This window comes from Chironomus tepperi, unplaced genomic scaffold, assembly GCF_022539635.2.
Source record: "Chironomus tepperi strain 1889 unplaced genomic scaffold, CSIRO-AGI_Ctep_v1 contig_16, whole genome shotgun sequence".
Taxonomy (NCBI): Eukaryota; Metazoa; Arthropoda; class Insecta; order Diptera; family Chironomidae; genus Chironomus; species Chironomus tepperi.
This window is the reverse complement of record NW_027226138.1, coordinates 1245704-1266996: the sequence shown is the minus strand read 5'-3', so window position 1 is coordinate 1266996 and position 21293 is coordinate 1245704. Positions and strand designations below refer to the sequence as shown.

General features: G+C 31.8%; 5 protein-coding genes across 18 annotated transcripts in view; 2 read left to right on the top strand and 3 right to left on the bottom strand.

Annotated features, from left to right (window-relative positions):
* The window catches only part of mim (missing-in-metastasis), a 45276-nt gene extending 42178 nt beyond the window's left edge, over nt 1-3098 (top strand). For 8 of the 14 annotated variants that reach the window (XM_070642835.1, XM_070642827.1, XM_070642759.1 and 5 more), the window contains one exon: nt 482-3097. In XM_070642835.1, coding sequence (XP_070498936.1) covers nt 482-559 — 78 coding nt within the window. In that variant the 3' untranslated portion in view covers nt 560-3097. Of the gene's footprint in view, nt 1-481 lie in introns of all 14 variants that reach the window. The other 6 variants (XM_070642811.1, XM_070642786.1, XM_070642795.1 and 3 more) reach the window with 2 other exon arrangements.
* Nucleotides 3054-5373, bottom strand: Rep (Rab escort protein). Its single transcript, XM_070642874.1, has 3 exons — nt 4713-5373; nt 3818-4646; nt 3054-3663 (listed from the first exon to the last, which is right to left on the bottom strand). The coding sequence occupies exons 1-3, from the start codon at nt 5043-5045 to the stop codon at nt 3173-3175; spliced, it is 1653 nt and encodes a 550-aa protein (XP_070498975.1). The 5' UTR covers nt 5046-5373; the 3' UTR covers nt 3054-3172.
* Nucleotides 5141-10533, top strand: LOC139092475 (deoxyribonuclease TATDN1). The gene is made up of 3 exons (XM_070642887.1): nt 5141-5330; nt 9458-9818; nt 9983-10533. Exons 1-3 carry the CDS (start codon nt 5270-5272, stop codon nt 10500-10502), a joined length of 942 nt encoding a protein of 313 aa, XP_070498988.1. The 5' UTR covers nt 5141-5269; the 3' UTR covers nt 10503-10533.
* Nucleotides 10514-11472, bottom strand: Sgt1 (suppressor of G2 allele of skp1). Its single transcript, XM_070642898.1, has 2 exons — nt 11021-11472; nt 10514-10961 (listed from the first exon to the last, which is right to left on the bottom strand). The coding sequence occupies exons 1-2, from the start codon at nt 11375-11377 to the stop codon at nt 10776-10778; spliced, it is 543 nt and encodes a 180-aa protein (XP_070498999.1). The 5' UTR covers nt 11378-11472; the 3' UTR covers nt 10514-10775.
* tefu (Serine/threonine-protein kinase tefu) lies at nt 11408-20966 on the bottom strand. Its single transcript, XM_070642746.1, has 8 exons — nt 20647-20966; nt 20466-20582; nt 20241-20408; nt 18405-20182; nt 15959-18344; nt 14369-15843; nt 13328-14241; nt 11408-13266 (listed from the first exon to the last, which is right to left on the bottom strand). The coding sequence occupies exons 1-8, from the start codon at nt 20837-20839 to the stop codon at nt 11574-11576; spliced, it is 8724 nt and encodes a 2907-aa protein (XP_070498847.1). The 5' UTR covers nt 20840-20966; the 3' UTR covers nt 11408-11573.
* Between the last annotated feature and the right edge of the window lie 327 nt (nt 20967-21293).

Sequence of the window (21293 nt, the reverse complement as noted above, 5' to 3'; positions counted from 1 at the left end):
ACGTGAATGGTGTTCCTTCCTAAAAATATATTTGATATTTCACATTTTTTACAATTAACTTTTTTTCGGTGCTTTGCTGCTAAAACAATTCATAAATTACTAATTGCTGTGACATTCTCATTGAGAATCCCTTTTTTGTTGTGGACTAAAACTCATTTTTAGCGCATTTTTCCAACGTGGACAGATATAAAATCCGTTATTTCTCAAAATTTTTGAATTTTTTTCTTTCAAAATTTTCAAAATAATTTTGACAGCTAAAATTCAAATATTTTTAGGTCGTTATTTTTTAAAAAATTTATTACATAATTTAAATTACTTTTAACCGTAATCAACCATTACTTTGTATTCTGAACTGGGAAAGTGCGCTCTTTTTGGACATTCGTGACTACATATTTACAAGCTTTTTGTGTGCGATTTTTGGGTGACTTATTTTGGGATTTTGTATATTAAAATATTCTTTTTTCTTCTCTACCATTTTCAGCCTGACCCTCGCATCGTACGTGAAAGTCTGATGGATCAAATCAAGCGAGGTGCCAATCTGAAACAAACGCCACGATGAACTCGTTAAACAGCAACAAAAAAACATAACATAACATATAAAAAATGATAATAAACTTCCAGTAACTAATATTCAATTAATTCATAATGTATATGGAAAGTCCTTTTTGCTTTAATTCGAGATCAATGGAATTAATGTATGTTGATTTAGATGTTCATTTTAATAGAACACAAAAAAAATAATTAGTATAGGTGACATCGATAACAATTTAAAGTCCTTTAGATTAGTCACGGAAAATAAGTTTTAGGAATTTGTGTTCAGACATTTTACCCAGTCAGTCCAGTCCATGAAAAATTTTATTTGAAAAATTAATGTTAACCAAAAAAAGAAGAAGAAATTTAAACATCACATAACTACGTATAAACCAGTTAATTAATTAGTATATTGAAAGGAATAAAAGAAAAATAATTAATTAATTTATGAATATTTATTGAACTCTTTTTTTTATGAAACGAATCGTAAAATACCAAATTAACAGAATTTGTAAGCGCTCTGAAGTTTGTTAATTAATTTATTTATATATATTAAGGCTTGTAAAGTTTCTTATTTCTTGTAAATTTTTTAAGTAATTGGATAATTTGTGTATAATGGATTGAGATTTTATCAAAATCAAATTTTTCAAATCTTGATTTATATGGTTTAAGGAGTAAATTCTCTAAAGTGACTAGTGCTTAACATCTGGAAACGTTTAATTGAAGCTAACTTCAAGATGGACTTTTAATCCAACGGATTTATTTTATTTCTATGATTAACGTCATAAAAGTGTGTCAATTTGAACCACATAAATATGAAATCTACAGGATTCATGCTGAAACTAATTATGATCAGCCAATTTGTTAATCATTTAATAACCAGATGAGTTCAGAATTCATCAATTTTGTCCTAGATTAATCCATCAAAATTAAATCCCGGATTAATTTTAAATCCAGGGTTACTCTAATCAAAGTTGCAAAACCATACAAATTATCAAGAAATTGTATGGTTTTTACCTGTGACAGGTGCCTGTTTGGCAACTCTGTAGCCAACATTAAGCATTAAACTCACTTTAGTCAAGTCATACCTTAGTTATTTGTGTATAAAAAGAGCCAAATTACTTTTGTGTATAATTATTTCATGCGAGCGCTTTAAATTCTTTAAATATGTATATAAACAGAGTAATAATACCGATCGTAATGACTACGAGTCAAATAATTAATCTCTCTCCGTTCCATTCAATAACAATAAATTGATGCCCAAATATTACATAATTGCATATTTAAAATTATAATTCATTACATTATAAAAAAAAAAATTCTAATCGATAGCTTTTAAGCAAATAAATAATGGCTATGTTATGTTAGCAGAACAACAGCAATGCGACCGTAAAATGCAAAACATAAGTTATGCACTAAATTATTTTCCATATTATCGAGGCTATTGTCTTCAAGATGTATAACAGACATATAAAATATATATTTTTGTATCTGCAAATAAGGAAGATTGGAAATGAATTTTTAATCACAGACTTAGGCTTTCTTCTTTTCTTGTCAATTTGAGGCCATTCTTCATTATGTTTTCGTCTCTAGCTTTTTCTTTTAGTACTGTGAACTTGCCGTGCTGCTCTTTATTATTATTACAAATATCATTTTGTTTATTTAGCATATTAATTGCATACTTGAACTTACTTTAAAGCATTTGACATCAATAAAAAAACAGACATAAAAAAATCATTGACTGCATCACGAACACATTTCACATGATATATATAGGAAATATCCACCAACAATTTAAATGCACTCAATTTCAAGAGTATGCGCTTCCTAGAAATCAAGTCATCTAAAAATATTGAGAACATATCAGAACTCCTTCGACTTTTAATTATAACATTTTTAGAAGGAAGTAATTCATAATGACTGAGTAATTTTTTATCACTTTAGACTTGCTTCATTAGTCAATAAATGACATGAGATCAGATTAGTATGCTGTACACATTCTTAGAATGTAATGATAAAATATCAAAGTAATGCACAATGCGATTTAGGATAATAGCAGTCACGAAGGCCTGAATGATTTTTTTTCTCCTACCTTCATGTCTTCTCATATTATGAATTTTCCGTTAAAGATTTGAATTTCCACAATTGAAGCCAACTTCAAGTCATAGAAAAATTTGAAAAAAATTTAAACGGTATCTTAATTTGAAAATTATTTTTCCGTTAAAATTTTGAATTTACATGATTGAAGTCAACTTCAAGCAATAGAAAAATTTGAAAATAAATTTTAACGGTTTTTAATTTGAAAATTCTTTATATGAGAGGATATCTAACAACATTAATTGTCTACAGACACAACAGAGTTTTCCTTCATTTCCTTGAGAAAAAGAACGTATCAAATGATTATTCTTACTTTGTTAACCAAAAAATAACAAAAAAATCACTTTTTATATAAAATTTTTATCTTGTATTGAGTTTATTTTATGACTGATTTAAAAGTAAATAATGGATATCTTATAAACAAATTTGTGTAATTTATCAAGCATATATTTTCTCGAAAATAATTTAAACAAAAACTGTAGCATAAAAAAAATAATAATTTCGATTAATAAACATTTAATGAATTAAGCAAATTTTAATGTCTTTAATTGCTTTCTGGATCTTGATTTTCAGCTGCTGTTTGTTCCTTTTCAGCCTTAGTGTCATCACTTACTGTCACCGGACCCTCATTATCTCCACTTTTATCATTCTCAATGACTAAATCAGCAAGTACACCCAAATTCACGCTTGCATTTGTATCGTCCTCATCTCCAATGATGATTTCTTCCGGTTCCGGTGCTTTTGGGAGAAACTCATCTTCTGGGTACATTTTAGCATAAAGAAGTCTAGACTGACGTATTGACTCGTCGTAATCTAACTCGGCAAAAGGTCCACAACAATAGAAAATTGGTCCGTTTTGAGAGTCTACATAATTGTGTCCTTTTATGCTTGATGGAATTTCAAAGTATGCGGAATAAATTACTGTTGGTTTTGTATCATCTTCGCTTGAGTAATCCTCTCGAAAGAAAGTGTCTATAAAATCTTTTAAGTCTTCTTGTGCTTCTTTTTTGAATGGTGTGGATAAGTGGACCAGATCTGAAATATAAAATTTAATTATCCATGAATAATTTACATTTTTGGGTCATAAGTTGCTGGAATTTCTTTAAATTTCAAATTTAATCCCGTCATAAATCGTGAGATTAAATGTTAAATTCGGGGATTCACAGTCGCAGCATTAAAGATAACTTACAAAGTCCTTTGGATATGCATGATGTATAATGAGAAAGTTGAATCATTGTAACCCCATCGGAGCTGCCTTCAATTGGATGATAAAGAAGAACAGCTCCTCCGCCGTCGAGTTCACTATTCACAGAAGATCCACCAACTGGCTTTGTAGTTATGAATACAGCCCTTGATATGTAACTGATAGGATTGACGCTGATATCCATGAGATTACTGTCTAATCCAAAAACTAATTTTTTGGAAATAATAAGTTCATCACCAAATTTCATCGTAACTACTTTTTCGTCATTTTCAGCATCCACTATATTAACATCTGACACTGCCTGTCCAAGCCAATAAATTCCTCCAAAAACTGCACATAGCCGACAGAAGCATTGAGGAATTTCACCGCATCCAAACATTGGAAATAAATATGGAGTATTTCCATATCGACCTATACTTGTCAGATACATCCTTATTTTATCCAATCCTTCCTTGAACGTTGTCTCATCATTTCCCATACACATTGAATAAAGAATGTAATGAATTAAATTATCTGTCAGCTTTTGTTGTTTCATTAGGTCAATAAATTTCCCGTCCTCAGGAAAGTCAAATGTCTCTTCCTTCTTTTCTGCTTCTCCTTTATATTCTACACATTGTGTGATGAATTTCATTAACAGCCGTTTTTCAATGATTGAGACATTCTTCTTTGTGAATATATCTGCTCGTGATCCAGGAACAACATCAAGCTGTCCATTTCTTGCTGTCAGGACTTTATCAACTGCTCTAAATTCCGTGTATCTGCATATATTTGATGAGATCAGTAATTCCACAAGTTTTCCATTACAGTAATTAAGCTAAAAATAATTAAATGTTAGATCATGTCAATAAAAGAACATCCAGTACTGGAAATTATGACTCACTTTTGGTATAAGATCAATATTAAACCGTCTGCTGTCTTTAATGATTTTTTCTTTGTTCCATCCATTAATTTCAGGTATTTCGTCAGTGAATTCATACCATTGCTGATTCACGTTCCTTATTTTACAGACCTTGTCAGTATCATCACTTTTATTTACTTCCAAATGATTCATAAAATTTTCTAAATTATAAGATGCCCAAAATCCTCCATAAAACTCATTTTGATCGATATGTAGGACACTTTTACCAACTCTTGATGCTGCTGCAGCTATGACTGACTCTTGGAATCCAGTTCCAATAACACATAGATCAAATTCCTTTGGTAAATCGTTCATTTTAATTAATTTCCTAATTTTATGATAAATTATTCTTTGTCAGCTGTTTAATGTTTACATTCTGCATATCCACATCACTTAGCTGCCCCCTGAATATTTTCATTTGAGAATTTTCTCTCACACACGGCATTTAGTTTTCTTTTAAATTTTCACGAGATCAGTAAGGAAAGGAAAATTTCCACGAAGATCGCGTGTAGGAAAAGTGATTTAAGTTATTCCTGTGTATGATTAAATTTTTTCAAAGAAGTGTATCGCTTATAAATCAGAGAAAAATGAAATTCATTGGCAAGTACACAAAAAAGACTTTTTCTTCTTATTTCGTAAGCTGGATCTTATTTTTGTTGCTGATGATATCAATGTGGAACATCCAACTTGTATTTCTTAATGTACATCATCGTCATCAACCTGAAAAACGTGAAAATTTTGTCTCGGAAAGAAAAAGACATGAAGCGGTAGTCTAAAATTAGAAAATAGACATTTTACACAATTTTCACGGCGTTGAAACTTACCGCTTTATATCTTTAGTGCTTTAAAGTGCATTTCGATATTTTATTTAGCTCATGCTGATGATGTCCGTACATTGTCCGTCTGTCTGACGCTTAATAAAACAAGGATACTTTGCAAAGATCACAGCTAAATCTGGAAAAGCACTTCCGGAAGTGCTTACGTTACGTTAAAATACGTACGTAAAACGTTGAATGCAACATAATTTTCAAATTTTATTCGACCGTTATTTTTTAAAATTTTTTAGGCCGTTAAGTTTTAAGCATTTTTGATGAAGACATTCCATTTTTGTTGATTTTGCACTCTGAAAATGCGCTTCCTATAAAATCGAATGTTCACATCTTTACGAGTCATATTGAGTCTAAATAAAACTTTCTGAATGCGGAATGTGGAAGGATAAGCTTTGATGAAAAGTTTTGGTCCGCGGATGTTTTTGAGTCGTGGCATATGCAAAGATCATGACTTATCATCAAAATAATCACGTTTATGTAATAGACGTTAAAATGTTATAGTTTATATTAAGAAAGTTTATTAATATACATGATCATGCATGAACTTTTTACATAAAATAAGAGAGCTTATAGTAACTTTATTAGAAGGGAGTACAGTCCTTACTATCGTCAAGATATAAATCATATGCTTAAAAACTACTTATTTTTTCTTTCATGTTTTTCCATAAATTTACTCATTTTTAAGTTTAACGCTGGATCAGGCACAAGAGCTCGTCGACTTCTTGTGCTTCGACTTGGTGTTGATGACTTACTGCTATTTTGAAGCATTTGTCGACGTGTTTGTGAAGTCGGTGTTGTTTGTGAAAATGATCGTGTCAATGACCGAGTAGGCGTACGACTAATTTGTGGCATCAATATCGATAGTGACGACTGACTATGAACAGATGACCGAATTGACTCATTTGATTGTGATGAATCAATACTTGGTTTTGGGATATTAATCATCAATGATAAATCCTCACTAGAATTCGAGGTAGTATCGTCAGGCTCGCCGTAAATAGCTTTTGACCAGTCGTCGGACGCAATTCCTAAATGCGCAGCATCTGTACATAAATGAGGATTTTTCAATCTATTTATGATCTCAATGTTTATGACATCGTCATTAGTTAATAAATCTTCATCATCTCGAAATAGATTCATCATAAGGCAGCTGAGCTTAAATTCATTATTCACATTCATTTCTGAAGATTCTTTAGTTCCAATGATATTTAACAAAATATCACTATCCTTGGCACAAACATTAGGTTCTTTGAACACATTCTGGATATTTTGTTCTGTCACTCGAGTACGTTGTGGCACAAGTCGTCGATAATTCTCTTCCGTCTTTAAAAATAAGTAATCAGATTCTTTGCGTGGCTCAGTCTGTACAAATGTTTCGAGAAGATTATCATCACTTATATTCAAAATACATCCATCATAATTGAAATATTCCTCTTGTTCTTCGGTCAATAACTCATATTGATCAATATTTGTTGCAATCTCAGTCCAAAAGATATTCTTTAATTCACTTGATGTCAGTGAATTTTTATATTCTGGATGTTCATTTAAAAAACTTTCCCATGCATGATTAAAACAACTTGTTGCTAATTTGCACTTGTTAAAAATATATTCCAGCATCTGGTAGTGTAGAATAACTTTATCTGGTTCCTCCATGGCTAAAAAATCTTAATTCGAGTATAAAAATTTAAAATTCTTTAAAAAAATTTAGGTTTGTTTTTTATTTTTTTTTCTACAAAAATTTCGCGCCAAAAATTTTGAATCTTAAAAATACGTTAGGATTTGCACAACATTAATGTGCTGCAGGCTTAATAGATCTTGAATTTCTCAGCTGTTTTGGAGCCACAAATTCTGGTTTACATATTGGATTTACAGGACAAGCATTTACTTGCTTATTTTGAAATTTTCCCATCAGTTCTTCAGCATAAATCTTTAAATTCCCTGAATTATTTGAGATCGCTATTGAGTAGTATAAAAAGGAACTAGCTATGCTAATAATTAAAAATCCAAGAAGACTATCGCCACCCATTTCTTCATATAAATTCAGCTTATTGTCCATTAACAAATATTTCATTATAAATTCAATTAAAATTTGCATTCGCGTCCACATTAAATTTACGGATATCTCTAAGCTAATCAGCACCAAAATGATCTCAATCATAACATAAATTATTTGTGAAATCTTCTTATGATGATCAGGTAGAATATTGATATTCTTTAGATGAATACACATGGATGTTAACATAATTAAGCTTGAAAATCCACTCAAAGTTCCAAATTTGTAGTCTGTCTCGAAAATGTATGGACGAAATGCCAAATTTATGATTAATCCAAAAAGAACTGATATTGCGTGAACCATAATTTACTTCTTCCCAATCTTCTGATAACACACGAGTGGTGATATGCTGGAATTAAGAGAAATTAATTTCATTGAAATTAACGGATTTTAAAATTTTAAATAATGTGAACTGAACGAAAGTGAAGTGATGAGTTATTGAACGTTTTTTCTTGTTTAAATTCAGAAAGTTCGTTAATTTTCAAATTGATTATTTGAAATTAACTAGGCTTACTGTCCTAGCTGCGTCTGATAATCAAAAATTACTTACATTTTCTGAAAATCCGATAATTCAAAGCAGTTCGTATATTTCCAAGTTATTCCAAATATTCCAGCACTCAATAAATTTTGTAAAACTGGATGAAAGGTCGGTGACTTTAGAAGGACTATAAATTTTGTAAAATGAATCCAACGGTCGAAAATTGCGAGAAAGAATAAAAAATTTTCACAAAAGCTTGCCTAGATGCGAGAAAAAAATTAATTGTGATGATTGATTTAACTATTAATGGATGTGCATGCTCACCAAATATCCATTAATAATTGTGAAGTACAATAAGTATTGTAATGGAAGATAGACCAGACGAAGCACAAGATCGCAAATGAAAGTATTAAGGAACATCTAGTGATGAAATTTATAAAGTTCAAGGCATTAATTGATGAAAATAAGAAGCTTACAAGTCCGATCATCTGCAAAGTCATGTCACTAATGTCACCACTTTTCGCCTTCCTGATTGTTTGAAATACCATTGACACTGACAACGAAAACAGAATAGAGTCCAAACTACTTCCAATTTCGTACACAATCTGTCCATTAATTAGAATTTCAATCAGTGACATATTGAAGAAGTGCATAATGACTGGAAACGCAACTTCCAGAATCTTCAAAATTCTCGGAAGTGAAGTGATATCTAGATGCTCCATTGACTTATTTTGAGGAAATATTTAGGCTAAAAAATTGATAAATCTAATTAAACAAAAAAATCAATGATATTGCGATGAACATATGGCATTAAAATGGCTAAACTGTAAACGAAACTGAAAATTTTCCTATAAACAAATACTTTAAATCATTGTTATGACATGTTCTATTTACATCATGTTCTTGTGTTTCTTGAATGGTCGTGAAGGCAAGTAAGAAGTGGAAATAACGAAATTAGCACGATACATGTGATGGGGGTTTTTCGTACATTTTTCACGACTATAATCCATTAGTGACAGTTTAGGACATTTTAAAACATCATCTGCTATAATTTGAGAAGCTTCTTTTGTTCACCTTTGCCTGTATGTCCATTAAACGTGAAAATAATTATTCCAAGGATTAGGATTAAAATAAATCCAAGGATTAAAATGAAGGTTTAAATAAATCCGAGGATTAAATCTCTCAGGAATGTAAAATTTCAAGGATTCAATCTCGTGATTACCCAATGTTGCCTCTACAAAAGCGCACAAAATCCACGCATATCCAATACTCTAGCTGATCGTTTCACAACTTTATATTTATTTATAGATCCACAAAACATTCACATTCATTTTTCTCACCTAATATAATTTGTTATTTAATACAGATATCGGAGCCAATTTGACTGACGAAGTCTATGACGGAAGATATTCCGGGTCGAGGAAGCATGAGATAGATAGACAACAAGTTTTGGATAAGGCATGGAATGTTGGAGTCGAAAAAATCATCCTTACTGTTGGATCGATTCTTGAGTGTGCTCCAGCATTTAAGATAGCTAGTAATGACGACCGTCTGTTCTGCACAACAGGATGTCACCCAACTCGATGTGGTGAATTCCTTGTTGACTCGGAATATTTGAATAAGCTAGACCAACAAATTGAGGAAAATATAGGCAAGGTGGTTGCTATTGGAGAAATTGGCTTGGATTATGACAGGCTCCATTTCTGTGAACCAGATATTCAGAAGAAGTAAGTATCCTGAGCATTATTGTAAGGCTAATGAAACTGAATGTCAGAGCTCGAAGTCGAAATTTATACAAAATCCGAGTCGACTTCGAGCTCTGCTGAACATTTCATTGAATGATATTGTTCCTCTTTGTGCCTGACTAATACAAAAAACCTCTTTATTATAGATATTTCGAGAAGCAATTAGAACTCGCTGACAAATATGATCTGCCTTTATTTCTTCATTGTCGAAATGCTCATGATGATTTCATCAAAATAATTGAGAACAATAAGAGTAAAATCAGACGTGGAGGAGTCGTTCATACATATGATGGCACCTTAGAGCATGCAAATAAATTAATCGAAATGGGATTTCATATTGGACTTAATGGATGCTCATTAAAAACTGAAGCTAATCTGGAAGTTGTTAAGAATTTGCCAAATGACAAGATTATGTTGGAGACTGATGCACCTTGGTGTGAAATTCGTCCAACACATGCTTCATATAAATATGTCAAGACAAAGTTTGAAACTGTCAAGAAACAAAATAAGCAAAAATGGCAAAAGGATGTGTTGGTTGTTGGAAGAAATGAACCATGTACAATTGTCCAAGTACTTGAAGTTATTGCTGGTGTTAAAGGCGAAGATGCTGAGAAGCTTGGCGAAATTTTCTATAATAATACAATGAAAGTATTCTTCTCGGATTAAAAATAAATAAATTAAATTTTTCTCTTCTTTATCTTGTTTATTTTTAAGGAACCGATATAACAATCTTTTGATTTTTCATTTCTGTATCTCTTTTTTTTAACGATTCTTCATAATAAAAAGCTATAATACGAAAGAAAGAAACTGATTTTTGCATAGATACTGACATGGAAGTTATCATAATTCCAAAATCAATGTGCTTTTTAAAAATATCACTGACTTAAATTCTTATTAGATTCATACGAAAATTAGCAAGTTTATTTCCATACTGGATCTTTAGAAATGTTTAAATTCAGTTCCATCTGGAGGTTTTACTTCAACTTTATCCTTTTTGACTTCATTCCAGTTTGTGCTCAAAACAGTTCCACCAGATTCTTGGAAGGACTTGTTCATCGCACGACGTTGTTCTTCAGTTCCACTCTCATAGATTTTCTTAAATAAGGCATTGACAGCAGCATCTCCCTGTAATGACAATTCTATTGTTATTAACTTGTTCATTCAACAACATTTAGTCAATTTACCTCCGCATCGTCAGTCTTTTCGACTTCTTTGGCTAGTTTGTCCCAATCTTGTGGCTTTTTGCTCTTTGTATTACATTGTAGTTCAGTTTTTACCTCCTGTTTCTTTTCTAGCATTGTCCATTTTCCGAAATCACGCTTGACTAATGTAATTTCGACTTTATGGGGTGTTGCTCTATGAGAGGACTTTTCCGGCACAACGGGGTTGAGTAATTCAAGGATTAATTCATAATTTTCCGCGGACAAATGAACTTTTTCACTCTCAATTTCACATTTATAGTTTTTATCGACTGCATTCTTTAATAATACAGTCACTACGACTTTCTCGTCGTTTTGGTACCAATCGTGCTTTACAGACATCACTAGAGTTTAATTAAAATGAGTTTAAAATGTGTTTTAAAAAGGACGATCAAGTTTTATTTATTTCGAGAATTTTCGCAATGTTTTTCTCTACAAAAAATATTTTGTTCCTTAAATTCAAATTTTCAATGACCGTTAACGTATTTTTAAATTTTAGATGACCGTTAAAAAATTGTTCATATAAAAATAAAGTAACTTATAAATATGCTTGCCATCCACGAAACAATTTACTAAGGTAACTTGGATTAGTAGCCGCTTGGATAAGATATTGGACCTGTCCTTCAATTGATGGATATCTCACAGATGTATTCTCAGCCATTCCTTTCAACTTCATTTTGACACAATTTAATGCACGAGATGCCATCAAGTCATGCTCAACTTTTTCTCCCGAAAGATGATCGTCACTTTCACATTCCAATTGAGATCTACGTGCTTGATCAACACCAAATGTCCACATATACATTGGATCATAAAGTAATACTTCCAATATTGTGGTCAATGCCTTATCATTTTTACGTAGAATTTTAATTGTATTTTCGCATGCCTTCCTGAAGATTCCATCAACTCCGCTAACTCCAAACGGTGCAACAATATCTCTTGTTAATCTGAATGGAATCAATTCTGGATGTGGCAATATTTTGCCTTGTTCAAATGCCACGCCAAAATCAATGTGAATCAATTCTGCTGTCTTTAAATCTATCAAAATATTTTGGACATGACGATCACCGATACCCAAAATGTAGCCAATCATAGAACTTACGGCAACACTTATGGTATACGCAAATCTTTTCTCAAAATGCTGTCCTGGATTTTTAAACTTTTCATAAAAGAAATTATGAAAGACAGGCTTAATGTGACTTAAAATTTCATTAAATTTTTCCAATTTATCTTCACTGTCTGCATTTGCTGGAATCTCGGATATCTTCCGCATACATAAAGCAGGTGACCAATCATTAGGACGATAAATTTCATGTGCACCCTTATTAATAACACGTCCATCACTTCCACGTTCACCAGCTAAGTAACATCCAATTGGAGTCGTATTAGCACACCATTCCAAAATACCTGACCGACGTGAAAAAGGAACAACTTTATAAGTTCTAATTCTAGCGTTATTCTTTTGCATATTTTTATCGAGCAATAAGAGCTTATTGACAACTCCAAATATTTGCTGCATAATAGCATCTTGACGCATGTCATCCTTTCCTTTCAATAATTGAGGTCTTTTAATTCCGTCCGAACACAAAACTTCAATTCTTTTCGGTGCATTAATTCCTCCAACAGATTTGACATTTTGATCCCATTTTTGTACTGTTATTAAGGTCTTTTTATAGTTAGCATTCTTCATCACCGGCAGGTCCATTGTTGGACAATGTGCATACTTTAAATTTGTTAATTTCAGTACATTGTGATCTGTTGGAATAGATGAAGTCTTTAAAGGCAAATTAGCTAAATTAATTAGAGCTGATGACATTTTCTCCATTTCAATCATTATTGGCTTTATTGCTTCATGCTGCTTCAAACTCTTCCATAAATCTTTGGCTCCAACTACTCGAGGTTCTTCAGTTTCATTGTCATTGTTAGAATCAGCATAGGAATTGACTAATGCAAGAATTAATGGTAAGGTATGATGTGGATGGTCAAGTGCACAACGAGTCAAAAGTGCCTTCAACAGCTTATTTAAAGGATCCGATTTGTTGTCATTTAATCTGACTGTAAGTTGTGGCAAAGTGATGATAAACTTGTAGCTTGGAATTTTCAGTAAATTCTTCTCCAAAAATCCTTTAATAAATGAACTTTTTGAAAAGTTTGCAAGCATCAATGAAATAATTCGGAAAATGTTGAGGATGTTGTCATCAGGACTGTAAATTGTACTTCGGACGTAATAGCTGTGAAATTGAATTTATGATTAATTTTTTGTGTTACAATAAGTAGCAAACAGAAACTTACTAGATCGCATTTCGTGCTGCAAGCTTCTTTTCCTTCTCCGCATTTTCGATTTCAATTCGGTCTAGTTCTGTACTTTTTGATAGAATTGCGTAAGATTTCTTGAAATCAGCATCGGCATTTTTAGTATAATTGACTTTCATCGCTTTCATTCTTTCAGCATTCTTCGTATAAGTGAGCTTCTTTTGGACAAAATCTGGAGACGTAATGTAGGATAATTTAAATTCATATTCACGATCGTTGTATCTTGCTATTGTATCATAAATGCAGGAAGCGTCTTGAATTTTGGACTCAATTGCTCGACTTTTATCATCATCATCTTTTTCTTCGTTTAAGCTTTGGGAGAAGGTATTAAATTCTGCATCATCATCTAGTTTTGCAACAAGATAATGCTTTCCATAATGTCTAGCATAACTATCAAGGAAGCTCATTGAAATATCAAAATGATTTTTGGTAATGATTGATAAATCCACAGAAAAATTTTCAGCTAGAATTTCACCAAATAAGCGATGAGCAGTTGACAATAAAATTGCATCTTCTTCCTTGATATGTGTATTGATGATTTCAGTCAAGCAAGTTTTTGCCAACTTCTCATTCCTGTTCATGTTAAGCTTGGCTTCTTCTAATAAAACTTCCAGTTTCTTTGGAATTGATGAAACTGACTCTTTTAGTTCTGTTATTAACGTAATAGCATCATTTTGCTGACCAACCAGAACTGCATTTTTGACCAAAAATAATGAATTATACTGAACAGCATCTGGTACCCACGTACGCTTTCCGGCTCTAATATTAGCTGTGCTAAGAATGCTGTTTCTTTGAAGAAAAACTTTACTACAATGTTCGTAGTCAAAAGGCAGTTCCTCGTGAGTTTTCCATTTCTTTAGCAACAACTCGTTTGTCGATCGTTTGAACAGTACCTGAGAATATTTAAAAATAGTGAATAAAGGTTTTTAGAAAATTTAACGGATCTCAAAAATTTGAATTTTTAACGAAAGTTATTAAACTGAACTAAAATGAAGTATTACTGAATGAAAATCAAGTTACCTCAGAAAAATCTTCAATTTGAGCCAATCGTTGTGACATTTCAAGGAACTTGTACAGACTGTTTGAGCACTCCAAAATATGATGGGTAATTAGCTGCATAATCATCTTTCGGCTTTTAAAGACGGCATTTCTCATTCCAACTTCATCAATATTGCTAGAATATTGAAGACTAAGATAATGATATTTTTCAAATTCTTCTTGATAATCAATCAGTCCTTTATCGTCCTTAATTTCACTATCAGTTTCAACAATTGTGTTCCATTTTGAGAGTTTCCATAGACATTCATATTGTTGAACATTCTTGGAATTGTTCATATTCTCATTAAATTTATTCGAAATGTGATGCAAGCCGATATCATTTAATAGTTTCATGTAATCTTCACATGGTGCATCCTTAGAAATTTCCAATAAACTTTGAAGATACAAGCCATTATTCTTCAAATATTCTGATCGATTTGTAATAGGATTTAAGAAAATATCTGAAGCTTCCCGAATTCCAATAGCAGAATAAGAACGATACATGATGTCCTGAAGTGTTTTGTCCTTAATTGAAGTAGAAAATGCGACATCATTTGCTTCTAACCGCTTTCTTGCCCACATTTCACAATATTGAATTGCTGTGAATAAAGCTTCACAATGTTTTGCAGCCTTAGCTATATGCAGGAAGTTCAGATCTTGTTTAATAGCCATTTTTGACGACGGATGGTCTTGACAATAAATTCGAATTTTCTCAACTAATTTCAACATTTGACGAATTATTTTCTTGTTGATAAATATTGAGCCTTCATTTGTATGCTCAGAATAGTTTAATTGTTCAAAGCACTGCTCAAAGTAATAACTTAATGTCTTCAGAATTTCAGTATTTGCGGCTTCATTGTTGTACAAAAGTAACAAGTGAAAAATTAAAGGAAATAATGTTTCGGCAAATTCCAATTGCATCTGAATTAAATTAATTAACATTTTATCGCCAGCAAATGTATTCATGTTGACACAAAATCCTTTCATAAATCGGGAATATTCGATAAAATTGTTTTCAGCAACAAAACTGTATAGATCCAGAACTTTATCACTTTTTGGTTCCAAATAAAACAAATTTTCATTGCTACGATCTTCTGTCAGGAATGGACTAAAGTATGGACTCGGAATGAAATCAATGGATGAAGCAGATCTTAACAGATAGTAACACGCTTCACTAGCGACTTGAAAAATGTTGACATTATGATGAATAAGTAAAAGTTCCAATTTTTCCAGCACTTGATTACAAATAAGTCTTTGGCAATTAAGGACATTTGAGAATGTCACATAAGTCGATTCATTATTCTTATCCTCAACATCAAAAATTATTGTGGATATATTATGACATCCTATTTGTCCAAGGCACTTAACGGCTTCAACTGCCCGTTCCTCATCTTTTCCACGAATATAGCCAACTAATGATCTTATCAATCGATGTAATGTGCTATTTGCTTTATCACCTGTTTAACGGGTTTTAAAATTTCAAAAATAACGGTTATTAGAAATTTGAATTTTTAACGAAAATTCATTTGAACTCAACTAATTTAAAGTTTTACTGAACAAATTTCGACTTACCTATCATTGTTCTTAGTTCCTCAAAAAGATACTTCAAATCAGAATTTTTCGATGCAAGATGTTCATACAAAGCAGTTAATCCTTCAATTCGACGATTTTTCAACTCCAAAAAGTGCTCAATTTCCTCTATTAATGCAAAATCTTCATCTCCATACTTAATATTCAATTGTTTTGCCCTCAATTCATTAAATTCGTTACTTAATGGGAATCGATCAAGTCTAGCAATTTCATCATTAAGTGTTGGCTGATTAAGAACCAAAAAGTTCATTATCTCCATGCATTTTGACTTGAGATTATGTGAATCTGTTTTGGGATTTAATGTCTTGCAGATTGTGACTAATTGTGGAATTATTTTTTGAAGTTGAGACTTGAAGTGGTTGCTGCAGACAGGAATAATTTCATGCAAATAATAAAGCAAGAAGTCTGCAGCTATGATTCTCAGTTTTTCACCAAATGTAGTGTTGATAATTAAATAGCAATAAAAGTTGGCAACTTCACGTGACAAATATTCCTTGATACAATTTTCATTTTGGACACTTTGGTCTTTCATGTAGTCTAATGACTCCCTTACAATAATATTGTAGTGTAGAAGAGAAAGTATCTTCTGTTCCTTAGATTCAGTTCCTTGAATGTTCTTCTTTTGAAACATAAAGAGCTGTTCTACGTAGCTAAATCTATTCTTGGATAAATATGTCACTAAATTCTGGTCCGTTTTAATTTTGTAGACATGTTGGATGTACTGCATACACTTTTCAAAATCACTAAACTTGATTGACTCAAAAGAAGCAGTAAAATCCATTTGATATCCAGTCATTTCCAGAAATTTTTGATTATCAATGACATTTTCGAGCATATGAACTATGACATTTGGCAGGTGTTCAAGAAGCAACATGTTTTGCTCGTTCTCAGTAAAGGCAGTGCTTAATTTTTGCGACATTTCATTGGTATTTGCTTCATATTTTATGACACACTTTGCTCGATGTGGAATCAAAAAGGCCAAACAATTACTCATTATAGGCACTACTGCATCTTTTAGTGGCACCTCTATTGATGCTATAAAATCGTCAACAACTTCACATTTTGTCTTCAATGCAGCAAGTAAAATCAAATTGTAGTGTTCATTAATAAAGTCCTGATATGATGAACTTCCTGTTAAATGCCATGGGAACCTGTTCATTTCTAATGACATCTCAACCCATTTAGATAACAAATCAACAATATCGTTTGTACTGATCACACTTTTGGAACTGCTGCATTTTAGTTGTTTTAAGACTTTTTGGAATATTGCCAGTCCATCATTTTCTGTCAAGTTGAAATTAATGAAAATCTTTGCCAATTCGAACAGATTTGATCGTCGGAAATTGAAATTGACAAAGAATAATGCTGTGAAAAGCTGCACATATGTCGATAAATTATTGACATCCTCATCATTATGATTTTCATAGTTTTCCTTATAGACAAATTCATACTCAGCCAGGAAATCTTTAAAGAAACTTTTCCTGCATGCGTTCATCATCTTCTGTTCATTAATTGGATTGATGTCATCATGTTCCGAGAATAAAATTGTACTAAAGCATTCAATTGCTGCCATTCTAACTTCAAAGCTATCTGAGCACAGACATTCCTTGTAGACTTTTTCATACATGATCTTAACAACAGGTTGGTCATAGCATAATGTGAAATATGCATCATGGAAATGCTTAAATTGACTTAAGAACTTTGAAACAATCTTCGGACCAAAGCATCGATTGGAATTGGCATCAAAAGAGCATAATTTTGAGAATGATGTGAAGACCTTTACATAATATGTTGCCAATTGATCATAAGGATATGAAAATTGTTTTAATTCAAACAACCTATCAATTAAGCAATTCATGATGTAAAGATTGCTTCGATGGTTTTTAAAGATGAATACAATTCCAGCACCCCAAATCCAAAGTGCTGCTACTTCTGGAATGTTCTTTTGCCGACCAAAAATATCAATAACTTTGAAAATCGTATGTAAGTCAATATTATTTTCAATGCTAAATTGAATTCTATCAATCCACTCAACGACTATGTCTGTATTGATTCCTTCATAGTTGAAGTATTCACATAAAGTCGTGATCATCAAATATCTCATTTTATGCTCAAACTTTGCATTAACAAATGCTTTCAAATTCAACTTTAGATTTGGATATTCTTCAGTGTCATAAAATTCCCGTTCAACTTGTTTGCAGACCCATTTCAGGCAACTTTTGAGATCATACTTCCGAATTAGCTTTCCAACAGCTGAGTGATAATGACTTGATAGCAATGCATTGATCTGTAATGCTATTTTATTTGTATCGGCTGTATCAAATTCGATGTTCCTTGTTGAAATTATTGTGAAGATGCGTTCGATTTCCTATTGGAATTAAAAATGTTAGATTATCCCTGATTTTTATTAATTCTGTATTCGACTTACCTGCATGTAAAGTAAAATTCTCTTGGTGATGAATAAACTCTCCATTTTCTTTTGGTTTGTTGCTTCCAATTTAAGAAGTTCTGATAATAGATTCATCATAAGTTCATTACTGGACATGACATCTTTGAGATAATCCTTGATTTCTATAGTTGAACTATTTTCAGATATCACTTTCTCTCCTAATTCCGTTAGCTTCATTAATTCACAGAAAATATCCTCATCAACCATACATTTAAGTTCTGTTGGAACTTCTAAATTATTTTCTGTTGTCACTTTTTCCGGTTGTTTCAAGAAATTTTCATTTTCAATAATTAACTTTCCACGCATCTTTAGCTGCATCAAGTTGATTATTGACTCGACTTCTGCCTTATATACTTTTTGTTCGTCCAAGTCAATAATTTTGTCATAGAAATCACATGGATCAATTTTAACATTTTTGAAGTAATTTATCACGTCAGTTTTAAGAAGGCTACATAAAATGGCCAAATGAGCCAGAACTGGATACGAAGGCTTATCATTTCCAGCTATAACTTTTTTAAGCACAGCCAGTGTGATTTTTTCAAAAGTAAACCGCAATATCTCCTTTGCATGTTCCTTTCCATTTTGGAGTGAATCAAGATTGAAGCTTTTGAGCAGCACAATCAAAGTGTTTAGCGTTGTGTCGCATTTAATTGTCGAATTAGACGTGAAAATCTTTACGACAGACTCAATAAATGCTGGTGATGAATACTTATGATAATAAATCAATAATTGAAGGAGTTTGTGAGACTCGATCAAGTTTTTGTTCGAATTTGAGCAGCATCTAGCTGCTTCGTCTGATATTTTCGACCACAATGCCTGACATCGAGTGTATACAATTTTATTAGCTGTATTCTTGAAATTTTCTTCATGTTGCAGTATAATTGAGCAGCATTTTGTGAAGGAATAAATTTGTTCCTTAAATTCAATCAAAGGTTGACATTCAGACAATAAACTCAATATATCTGCAATATCGTCATTTTGTAGTGTTTCTGGATAATTTGATATCAATTCACATAAGACAGCTAACCACTTCCAATTAAATATCCCAGGTCGATCGACTGATGGTCTAATTCTATCGATAATTGTTTGAAGTTTTTTTGTTAGTTTCATTCTTTTCGAAACTTGTATGCCGCTATCTTCTGAATCTTGATCTTTCAGAATTTCATCATTCCAATAAGCATAAAAGCAAAATCTTGCAGCAAACTCACATGTAATGCTGCTCACTTTAGGAGGTGTTTTTTCTCGATATGCAGCTCTCATAGGTTTTAATTCTTCTAAAAGCAAATATTCATATTGCTTTATCGCATCATACCAATTCTTTTTATCGTGGATGTATTCCATTTGATCTTTATCATTTCCTAAAATTGGAATGTGAGCAATTAAAGCTAAATTCATTAATTTGATCAATGTTGGTCTATATCTATCGTGTGTGTCACTAAGAAATGCTGACTGAATATGGGCAGTGAATTCCTCAAGATATCGACAAATTTCGAATCTAAAATCAATGATATTGTCACGACAGCAATAGTATAAGAGCACGAGCAATTCCTGTCGTTCTTTGACATAATTCGTTCCTGAATTTCGGGTTGCAATAATTGTTTTTAGATGTTCAAATACTTTAAGATTTATCATTTCTAGAGCCAAATATGAATTTTCACATCCAGCAATGGTCACTCTTTGTGCACAATCAATTAGAAACAGGAATTGAAATTTTAGACTGTTTGCCTTCATTATTTTAAACAGCATTTTGAGAATAACTAGAACAAAGATGATATTGTAAATAACATTTAAGTCATTATTTGATTATTATGTTACCTTTCCAATCTTCGCACTGAATGTCTGTAAAGTCCGTGCTTGTATTAAGAATGGTTCGTAGCATTTCAAGATAAGTATTTCCAAAATGTCTCAATAAGAGTCCATTTCTCAATACTTCAATTACTGCCTGAATCAATTGAGTATTTTGAATGACGGCTTCTGGAGGACCTAACAATGCAAAATAATTAAATTAACTGTTTTACATGAATCAAAAAAATCCTTTACATGAAGAGTCATTTGAAGCTTGTAACAGGTCAAACATTCCAATGGAATATACTTTAATACGATTATCAGCTTCATTGATGTCAGTATCTCCTAATGACAATGCCTGCAATTTTATTCCTGAAGAAAAAATATTTTGTTTATTATTGGAATTGCGCGAAAACATGTAAAATTTGTTGCATACCTTCATGAGCACAGTAGAACAAAGCATTATATGAAAGCTCGTCATTTCTTTCGTTGTTTTCAAAAGCGGCATTTACTTGATTTCGTTGATTTGATAGTAAGGAACTTAATTTAACAAATGCCTTCTGCCGATTTTGCTTCTTATCAGTCCGTAATTCTCGTTTTAAATCTTCAATTTCGTCGGTGTTTATCATTTTGATGGTTTTACACGAATTTACACATTAATTACACAATTAATCAATATCACACCATTAATACTGGTTTAATAACATATTTTAACAGTTAATTATCCACTAAATCTTTAGTTAAACTAGTTAATAAATATTATTTCAACGAGAACTATTTTGTTATTTAAAAATTCTCTAAGTCTACTCTACAAAATATTCAAAATTTTTTATAACGGTCAAAAACACGTGAAAAACCCGGGAAAATTGTTCGTTGCGGAAAAAAGTGTTTTAAGTAATTTTAATTATCAAAAACCTAGGAATTAGGTGTTAAAGCAATCATGACACTAAAGAAGTCAAAAAGTAGTTCAAAGAAAAATCCAAAAATCAATGAATACAAAAAGATTCAAGATAATATTATTGATTATGCAGGTCGACATCACTTTCATCATTTTATAACGCATATGCTGTATGCTGTGTATAC